The sequence below is a fragment of the Habropoda laboriosa genome, unplaced genomic scaffold (genome assembly GCF_001263275.1).
Source record: "Habropoda laboriosa isolate 0110345459 unplaced genomic scaffold, ASM126327v1 scaffold2, whole genome shotgun sequence".
NCBI lineage: Eukaryota > Metazoa > Arthropoda > Insecta > Hymenoptera > Apidae > Habropoda > Habropoda laboriosa.
Window position 1 is genome coordinate 3,763,271 of NW_017100190.1, and position 10,240 is coordinate 3,773,510.

Sequence of the window (10,240 nt, forward strand, 5' to 3'; positions counted from 1 at the left end):
TAGAGAATAGGTGAATAATAATTCGTTATATTAATTTGTGGAATAATTCTTCGTTAAGAAAATTAATAACTCAATCGCTCTAATTAGTAACTTTAATTAAGAAAATTTTTTTGAACAATAGAGCAGGTGAAATTTAAACGAAACAAACATTAATTAAGTAGATATACGTTCCCATTGCTCGGTCGAATAATTTTTATTTCTTCCGACCGTATTTTCCGCTTTTCAGAGAAACGAAAGCGTTCATAGTGAATAATAATTCCGTGAAATATGATCGTACTGAAAATTCGTTAAGAAAATTTTTTAAGCTAGGTGAATAATTTTTATTTCTTCATCCCACAGATGCTTTATTAAAGGAATTACGCCGTATTACAATACCGCGATTATTCGTTGTTGCAGGTAAAACGTTCTGCCAGTCTTGCAAGAAGAAGTGCAGCGGGGAGGTGCTACGAGTGCAGGACAAGTATTTCCACATAGGGTGTTTCAAGTGTGCTCAGTGCAACTCGAGCTTAGCGCAGGGTGGCTTTTTCGCTCGTGAGGGCTCTTACTACTGCACCAAGGTACTGCAACCTATATAAATAACGAACCTTCGCAACTACCACCGAAAAATTGAAAAAAAGAAAAAAAATCAAAATCCCCTCAACTACTGACACACAACTTCAATCTCCACTCTGTATCCATTTAATCTTCCCTCCAAAAAATGTTCATCAAAGAAACGCACCACATCACCTGGAAACTCTCGTCGAAAGATACTTGCAAAGTAAAATTCGCCCAGAAAAATGAAGAAGTAAAGAACTGTACACTTCCTGTATTAAACGTTTTTATCTTCACGTGCAAATAAACTGTCTCGATGACTGAACGAACGTTCGTTAAAAAGAGGGCGTATTTGAGTGACGCAGTTGCCTCCAGTGCGTCTGGCAGAATCGTTCGTAACGATCGTGTGGGCTTGTTAATTTTTCAGGATTACAGGGAACGCTGGGGGACGAAGTGCGCTGGCTGTGGCGAATACGTCGAAGGAGACGTGGTCACCGCCGGCGACAAGCACGCCTTTCATCCAAATTGTTTCCACTGTCAGAGATGCAGACAACCTCTGTTAGGCCAGGGAACTAAAGTGTCCCTCGTTCAGGGTGAGTTCACTTCGAGAACACCGTAGGACCCTTTTCGTTACTATTGTCCAGGCTTCCGGGTCGAAGTAGTGTCCTTGTGGGGAGAAAGAAGTATTTCACTCCGTCGGGATTCGAATGAGACGCTGATAGCGGCTCGTTGCTTGCTAATCACAGAGATCTTCAAGGGGTATTCTTCTCTAGGGTGTAATTTTTTAGTGTCTTCGAGATTTTTTTATGGAGAAACTATAAAAGCTTTTAGTATCAATTTTTGCACACATATTTATCTATGTTTTAAGAATGTTCGCTATTTTTTTTAAGCGAGAATAATCAAAATTGGTTGAATTATAAGTTACTTAGTACGGTCCCTAAAAAAAAGAAAGTGTTGTACTGGCTGACATAATTCTCCAGTCATTCTGCTTATCAGGAACGGAAAAGCCAAGATTGCTGATTAGTATGAGTGTGGCTATCTTGTGAACCAAGATAAGAAAAAGTATCGAAAATTTAGAAAATGGAGACACTGAAAGTTGAATATCCATTTTCTCCATTTTTTTTCTCGTGTTTTGTAAGTTCAAAAATTAGAAAAAAATTATTTTTTAGTAATTCTGATTCGTCGCTTTTTCTAGAAGGACACAGCTTAAACCCGGAAGCCTCGACAGTAATAATTGCGTAAGACCGGGCCGCGAAAGCCTCGAATCTTTGACGTAGGACTCCGCTCGTTATCTCGGAAGATTGCACAGTTGAAGCGTTACAGAGAACGAAGATACTCGTCGATTGATACCCGACAGTCGAAATTGGAGTACCGGTGAACCTGTTAACGCAAATTACCACTTAGGTGGTGTACCGTGGAACAACCGAGGCCTTACGGTTCACGCGTGGCCTTGTAACGATTACGCGGCGAACGCTTAAAAATATGCGCGTATCGCTTAGTTAAACGTTGCCCCGTTTCGGATCGCCTCATTGTTTACCGCGTGCAAATATTTATGCGCATCTTCCGCTCGCCGCTTTATCGATCTGCCCGATAAAGACGCGTATTTTTAGAGAGACAACTCCAGAAATACGATTTCCCGCGATTTTTGACCTTCGAACCCGCTCTTGCGAGCAAACTAGGATAGGGCATAGAAAAATCGTGTGGGAAAATTGTATCATCCCGTAAGTAACTCGAATTTTCCATAAAAAAATGTCGATAATCAACACAATTTACCTTGGAATCTCTCTTATGAATAAAGTAGAATATGCGTCGAAAAATCGTATCGTGTGAGGCAGAATTATATCATCTCATAAGCAATGCAAATATTCCGCGAAAAAGAAATTACGTGATAAGCAAATTTCCTCTGATAACTGACCTTTGAATCTCTTTCTGAGAAGAGTAGACTAAAGCATAGAATCGTACATTAAACGATCCCATAAGTAATGCAAATATTCTGCGAAAAAAAGAATTACGCGATAAGCAAATTTCCTCTGATAACTGACCTTTGAATCCCTTTCTGAGAAGAGTAGACTAAAGCACAGAATCCTAAATTCCACGATCCCATAAGTAATGCAAATATTCCTTAAAAATTTGTACAATAAACTAGAAACTTACAAGATGACATAACAAAGTATACAATAGCACGTTAGTACGGTAGCAGAAAATTCGAAAATGAGTAACCGGTAGCGATGGCGATCCCTGGAATCGAAAGTGTCAATCGACGAGTGAAAAAAAGGAGTCCTCGGTTTATTTATACACAGAGTCGCGCAAATCGAAGGTACAAACAAGCGTGAAAAGGCTTCTCTTCTTCCACGGTTCTCTTGGTTCGGCGCGTACGAGCGATGAGTCAGCCACGCGGTAAGATATACTACTCTCGCGATCGTTTCGTTTCTTTCTCGAATAAGAGACAATGGAGAGCGAGATGACGGCGGTGGAGATACGCGTGCGTCAGCGCGCGGACGGATCGTCGACCGGATCTGTTCAATCTCAACTAACAGCGCGTTGTCTATAGGTCAAGCTCTGTGTCATCGATGCGTCGGTATCCCGGTTCGAGAGGCCTCGACGCCGGTCGGGAATAGCGCTAACACCAGAGGATCGGCAGACGGGCCATCTGACCCTGGTGCCTGCGCTGGTTGCGGAAACCAATTACGGGAAGGACAGGCTTTGGTCGCGCTCGATCGACAGTGGCACGTATGGTGTTTCAAGTGCCACAGCTGTGACACCGTGCTCCACGGCGAGTACATGGGAAAGTGAGTCTTCGAGAAGTTGGATCTCGGTTTTTTTTTTCAAACGTGGAAGTCAGCTTTGGAACGACAACGATGGAGTTTAGAGTTGATTACCCTTTGACGCTTTAGATTTTACTGGAAATTGCACTCTTTTGCTACGTGGAGGTCACTTTGGAACGATAATGATGGACTTTAGATTTGTCAACCCTTTAACACCTTAGATTTTACTGAAAATTGCCCTTTTTCCATCTGGAAGTCACTTTGGAACGCTAATGATGGAGTTTAGATTTGCCATCCTCTTTTAACGCTTCAACACTTTAGATTTTACTAGAAAATTACCTTTTTCCCTATTTGGAAGTCACTTTGGAACACTCATGATGAACTTTAGACTTGTCAATCCTTTTTAATCCTTCAACACCTTAGATTCTATTTGAAAATTGCCCTTTTTCCCGTCTGGAAGTCACTTTGGGGCACTAATGATGAACTATAGACTTGCCAGTCCTTTAACACCTTAGATTCTATTAAAAAATTGCCTCTTTTCCCACCTGGAAGTCACTTTGGAACGCTAATGATGGATTTCAGACTTGTCAAGCCTTTAACGCCTTAAATTCTATTAGAAAATTCCCTTTTTTCCACGTGGAAGTCACTTTGCAATGCTAATGATGGACTCTAGACTTGGTAACCCTTTCACACTTTAGATTTAACTAGAAAATTGCCCTTTTATCCCACCTGGAAGTCACTTTGAAACTCTAATAATGGACTTTAGACTTGTCACCACTTTTTAACCCTTTAACACCTTAGATTCTATTAAAACATTGACAGCTCACTGGACAATACATTCTGGACCGCACACGCTGCGCCTGTATCATCAAACGTATTAATCCTCCCTCGCACACATCCCAAATTTTCAGTTTCTACATACGCGCGTAACGGAGGCGTAATCGCAAATCACTGGAAAGCAGTGTTTCTTACATAGAAAGGACTCAGCTTCAAATTAAAACTTCTTTCCTCCGATTCAAGGTTAATTACATATTTCACGTTCGTGAACATCGAAGTTTAATCCTTTCTATTAATAAATCTTCGTTAAAAAAATGATACAAGCGAAGAGTTTGCTCGTAGACTAGCAAAGTTAGAGAAAGTTTGCTCTACAAACTTAAATTTCGCTGAATTTCGATATCCAGTACAAATTAGCGAATACATTCCCGTAACACGCTAGATTAAGATCAGAGAAAGTTCCAGTTAAAGTGCTCCAAGATTGTCCAGATCGTTCACCATCCAGAAATTTCGACTTAAAGTGCTCCAAGATTGTCCAGATCGTTCACCATCCAGAAATTTCGAGTTAAAGTGCTCCAAGATTGTCCAGATCGTTCACCATCCAGAAATTTCCACCGATAAACTTCTAAAAACTCCTCGATTCTGACGAACGCAGAGATGGTGTGCCTTACTGCGAGAAGGATTATCAGAAGCAGTTCGGCGTGAAGTGTGCCTACTGCAATCGTTACATCAGCGGCAAGGTGCTTCAGGCCGGGGACAATCATCATTTCCATCCAACCTGTGCTCGGTGCACCAAATGCGGCGATCCTTTCGGTGACGGCGAGGAGATGTACTTGCAGGGCGCGGCCATTTGGCATCCGCGGTGCGGTCCGGGGCCCAGTGGGCCTAACGGCATAGTAAACGGCCACGGCGAAGCTCACACGCCCCAGCATCGAGAGTCTGAGAGGATCTCGAGCAGTGCTTCAGAGATGCAGGTAAGATCGCGAAGATCAGACAAGTGAAAGAAAGAGACAGAAACAGAAGATTGTCAACTTGTTCGAGCGTTTTGATGGCGAGGTGATGAAAAAGCAGTCAAATAGGATGAGACTGTTCGTTAAATTTCGCAATTCTTCGTGGATTTTTTTAATGTTTTAACAAATCTTTTTGTCGCGAACGCGAAGGTTGTTTTTCTTTTTTTTTTGGAAATTGGAACTGGCGAATTGTATATTTGTTTTGTAAGATACTGTATCATAGGTGTACATTCGTTTGTGTATAGTTTGTTTCATTTTTGTCGTTGTTAATCGTGATCATTGGTAGCTGGTATACTTTTTGGACAATTTTTTAAGATTCATATCACTCATGGATTTTAAATCATTGAACTTCGTAGAGGAAACGTGTCATCTACATTATCCGTTGCGAGTTTAACGCTCTCCTCATCCGTTCGTTCATTATCTCACGTAACGTTCGTTTCTTATAAATTTTTACATTTCGACATTAACCGCGTCTGTGCACGTCCGCAAAAATATATGCATTTTTCACGATCATTCTGCATCGTACGGCCGTGCGTTGAACGTGCAACTAAATTGTATCCGTGCTCTGTGCACGCACGAAATCCTTCAAGTCTACAAGTTCGATCGTAAAACAGAAGAGAGAGAGAAAAGTAAATAATCAAAGGGAAGTATTTGGACGTCGAGTCAGTGTGCTTCTGGCTCGAGAGACATGAAATACGAAGTTCAGCTTGCATCTTGCTTTTATATATTTGGACTGTTGTATCACGACACCACCGTTCCGTGCGTTTTTGCTGCTCGATTCATTATTTTTGTGCCCACGGAGCAATTTTTTTTTTTAGCGTAGATCGATCTAGAAAGCCTTCTACTATTATTTATTATTGTTTTTTTAATCATTCGTATCTAGCTTTGTGTATAGCTTCATTTTTTATACATTCTGTACTCGACGACATTTTATATGTGGCTTTTAACATGCATTTGTTCCTTTTTTAACATGTATTTTTTATCGCACGCTTCGATATTCAGAATTTTTTCGATATATCAGTCTGTTTATTATTATACATATCTATTGCGTATATTGTAACGTACATACTACAACGATTTTCTTTTGTCACCCACTATGATTTCTCGTTATTATTTTTTATTTTTATTATTGCTTTCTCTTAAACGTTGTTTAATTTTTTTTCGCACGATCATTGTGTATAGTTTTCATTGCGGTCACGCACGCCAAGCCTGAACGGATCACTCTGCAGCCCTTACAGCAGCCTCAGTCGCAAGGTATGCCATGTATCTCCTAGCACGACCGCTCTCTCAAGAAACACCCTGAATTTATTTAAGAAGAAAATGAAAGAAAGATTCACAGTCTGTGAAATGCAAAAATTCGAAAAATCTCACAGCTCCTGTACTTCCATCCTCAGCAGTTCTCTTTTTCAAGGGTATTCGAGGAGTAAAGATGGTGGTGGTGAACGCTTTGTAATTCTTAATCATTCTCAGTAGATACAGAAAATTGCAGAAAAAGAAGAAACGGAAGAAATCGCAGAAAAATAGTGCAAGATCGTTAAACACGTAAAAAATGAGAAGAAAGGGTAATTTTTATGAACTTAATTAAGCGGGGTACTACAGTGCGACAGATTAACACCATAAACGACCCCACTCTAACCCACGTAGTCTTCATTTTCGTAACCTTGATACTGAAGAATCTCGGCAATTTTCAATCTACCTTGAAAATCCCCTTAGCTTTCACAGCCGCGAAAGAAGATTCCTCTTCGTTTCGAAGCACTCACCTAAACGCGTTTCTTGAGAGAGTGGGTCAAGCGCGTTCTTTTATTTTTTTCTTCTTCAATCTTCCTTTTGCTCAGTAAAATAAGCTAAGAGTTTAGCGGTATGTTGAGAGAGAGAGAGAGAGACGCTTTAAGAATCCGTCGAAAAAAAGGCAGCCACGAGTTTAGCCGTGATAATATGCGTTAATTGCCCCAGTATTACCCCGCGCGAACTGGCAGTCCCGGATTGATATTGCGAGAGTACGGCCGCGGTCCATCCGAAGACGTGTCTAGGATTTATACTTACTCGTACTTGACCGAAACGCCCAGCCAAGGATACTTGAGACGTCCTATACAGCCGTACGACAAACCACCGACTAGCCCACACTTTCATCGACCCAGCTGTAAGTACACACACTCCGCTCGTTTGACAAATAAAATTCGAAAAAAAAAAGGAGTAACCAAGAATTCTTCGGTTCCTTCGGTGTTCGGATACAGTTCTTTGATTCGGAAGAATAATAAAAAAATAATGCACACGAAGAGCGATCGTGAACGGTGGAAAATGGACGTGCCTCTTAAATTCTGCCCATCGTGTTTCGTTCCAGCGTCACGTTCGATAAGAAGCAGCGGCGGACGCAGCAGCCGATCTGGAATGCGAGCTCTGGTCGATGCTCTCAGCGAGACCAGACCGAAGTCACCGGCCAGTCAAGTAGATAATGACGAGCCAATAGAGCTGGCGCATTATCCGGACGCCATGAAACCTCCTCCTGGAGCCAAGCCGCCGATCGAGAGGGACGATTTCCCTGCTCCACCTTATCCTTACACGGATCCTGAGCGACGTAGACGATGGTCCGACACTTACAAGGTACCCCTATCTATTCCGTTTTAACGCTTTGCGTAAAATAGATCTAGAACGAGATTTCTATTCCGTGTTCTTCTCTCTGCGAGTCAGGGTGTACCTGCGTCGGACGACGAGGACGAGGTGGATAACAACAAGACGTATATAAAGGAGGTGGAGGAGAAGCTAAAGAAGGAACACGACGAGCTGAGTAAAATCGACACTGGGATAGCGAAGGTGTTCTTGCAAGATCGTGAGAAGGATCGGGAGAATTTGAGACACAAAGCGGCGAACGTGGATCCTAGGAACGCATCGAGAACACCATCGGCTGCCAGGGAACCGACTTATAGATTACGATACGAGAGTCCAGTTGGCGCGTGTAAGTTGCTCTCGTTAATTGCATCTTTTGTATTTTTCTTTCTTATCCTATATACGAGTAAAATGTACGGAATGATTGTTGCAGCGCCATCGAGAAATATAGATCACGCCAGACCGTGGGAAGACGATGATGGCTTCAGTTACAGGTCGAGCGTAGGGCCAAGTTACAACGGTAAGTTCTTTCCCCAAATTCTATCGGAGATCTAGTTGTCACTATTATACGTTCGCACATAACACTAACATTTACCACTCTACCGTTTAAAGTAACATCGGATTGTTAGATACCGTGGCGAATAGCGGGGGTGGGGGCAGCTAAAAAAGTATCGTCCCTTTCGTAAAACCGATAAAGTAAAAATAAAGAAAAGAAAAAAAATAGAAAAAAAAGCAAACAGATAAAGAAAAAAAAAAGAAAATAATGTTTCTCTCTATCGTGGAACGCAACGTTGCAACGTGCGAATCTTGCAGTGGGAAGGGGTGATGATGATGATGATGATGATGATGATGATGATGCTCGATTAACGAACGAATAACACACAGTGCGTGTAAACTCGAGCAGGAGTATTCTAAAGTTAAGTGGCATAGCACCAAATACCACAGCACACACTGGGCGCCCATTAACGTAACCAGGTGATGTATTTATACCGCTTCTGCATGTGGTCGGCATATTACCTTCGATGTGCTTGCCTCTCTTCTTATCTCTTTCGATTGATCTCTATCTATCTATCTGTCTATCTATCCATCTATCCATCTATCTATCTATCTATCTATCTCTCTTTCTCTCACTATACGCCAATAAGATATAACAGAAATACATTACATATAGCGTGCGTGGAAAGTTCATCCTTTCAGAGTAGTAGCGTGATCGATTCGATTCTCCCATTATATTTCATACGTGATTATTCATTCAGTATATATATGTACGTATATACTATTAGACAATATTTGTTGCTCTCCCACCATATTATTCCTCCTTCATCTCTGGCATGGTAATATAACTATTATAAATCACAAATCTTGGCAAAACTTCGTTCATTCATCACACGAACACACATCGCTCCAAACTTCATTCTCTCTCATATACTTTTTTGGAATGTTTTTTTTTCTCTTTTTTTTTTTTAATTATTAGTTACCACACAATATTGGAAGATAAATACTGTATAATTTTGTGCTATATATATCTATATATATATATACACGTATACCTGCGTGTACATATTTTCTTTCCGCAGCATGAACAAAGTTGTATCTCTATCAGCACTGCATTTTACATATACCATTTGTATCGCTTTTTGCGTACAGAAAAGGAAAGAACGTCGACGGTAGTACCTGTTATTTTTCCTTTTTTCCTGTTGTGTATTTCTATCGGTATACGTTACACACGTGTATCTTTGTCGAGCCTTGTCTCTTTCACTATCTTCCAATGTTGGCGATCAATTTTGAGAATAGAAAAGAAAAAGAAAAAAGAGTCGATATAGGATTTTACCGCTATCTACGTTAGCCAACACCGCTACCTGTATCATCGTATCTCTATTTTGTGTTTTTGTGTTTGTGTTGTGTTTGCGTGGGCGGCAGTTGGGAGGTCATCGGCACGTTCCCCGGCTCCCAGAAACTATCCACCCCTTGGTACTCAACGCGCCTTCACTCTTCCAAACGCCGCTAGGCACTATCATTCGGTGAGTCCGAGAACTTTCCAATTCACCTACCGTTGATCTCAAGTCAAGTCCAAAATTAGCGTACACCACCGGTCGAACAAAACTAACCGGAGAAATTTCGTCTGACAGCGGCGTGAGTGCGCCTTGCTCTCAGCGAATTTCGTTTCTTCTGTGAAATTCGCTCTTCTGTCAACTTTCAAAGAGAAGAATCGGGGGAAAAAAGATAGTCGAGTAAACCGAGAGGGAAGAGTGAAAATTCGCTCGATACTGTTCCACACGGAGCTTTACGAGCGAGTTATCTCCATCGGTGGCGTTTAATCTCTTCGGACGAGTTCGAAATGTTTGAGAAAAAGGAAAAACGAGACTTCTCGAGAGCAGCCGTCGCGTGAAAAAAGAACGTAACAAGTGGAGAAATGCATTTCGGTTGATGCCGATGCTATGTATACGATTCGTTGACTTGTCTTCACGGGAGGCATGCTTTTTTGTTCTCTTAGCTTATTTTTCAAGAATACGAACGTTTATCGTACTTACATTATACACACAGGTGCTGGCTTCT

General features: G+C 41.4%; 1 protein-coding gene across 1 annotated transcript in view; it reads left to right on the top strand.

Annotated features, from left to right (window-relative positions):
• LOC108580189 (actin-binding LIM protein 2) overlaps nt 1–10,240 on the top strand; it is a 44,592-nt gene that overhangs the window by 28,415 nt on the left and 5,937 nt on the right. The window contains exons 2-11 of the mRNA XM_017943887.1: nt 397–557; nt 959–1,124; nt 3,083–3,320; nt 4,726–5,044; nt 6,263–6,334; nt 7,034–7,220; nt 7,422–7,681; nt 7,769–8,033; nt 8,118–8,204; nt 9,605–9,705. Of these exons, the coding sequence (XP_017799376.1) occupies nt 397–557; nt 959–1,124; nt 3,083–3,320; nt 4,726–5,044; nt 6,263–6,334; nt 7,034–7,220; nt 7,422–7,681; nt 7,769–8,033; nt 8,118–8,204; nt 9,605–9,705 (1,856 nt within the window). The remainder of the gene's footprint in view (nt 1–396; nt 558–958; nt 1,125–3,082; nt 3,321–4,725; nt 5,045–6,262; nt 6,335–7,033; nt 7,221–7,421; nt 7,682–7,768; nt 8,034–8,117; nt 8,205–9,604; nt 9,706–10,240) is intronic.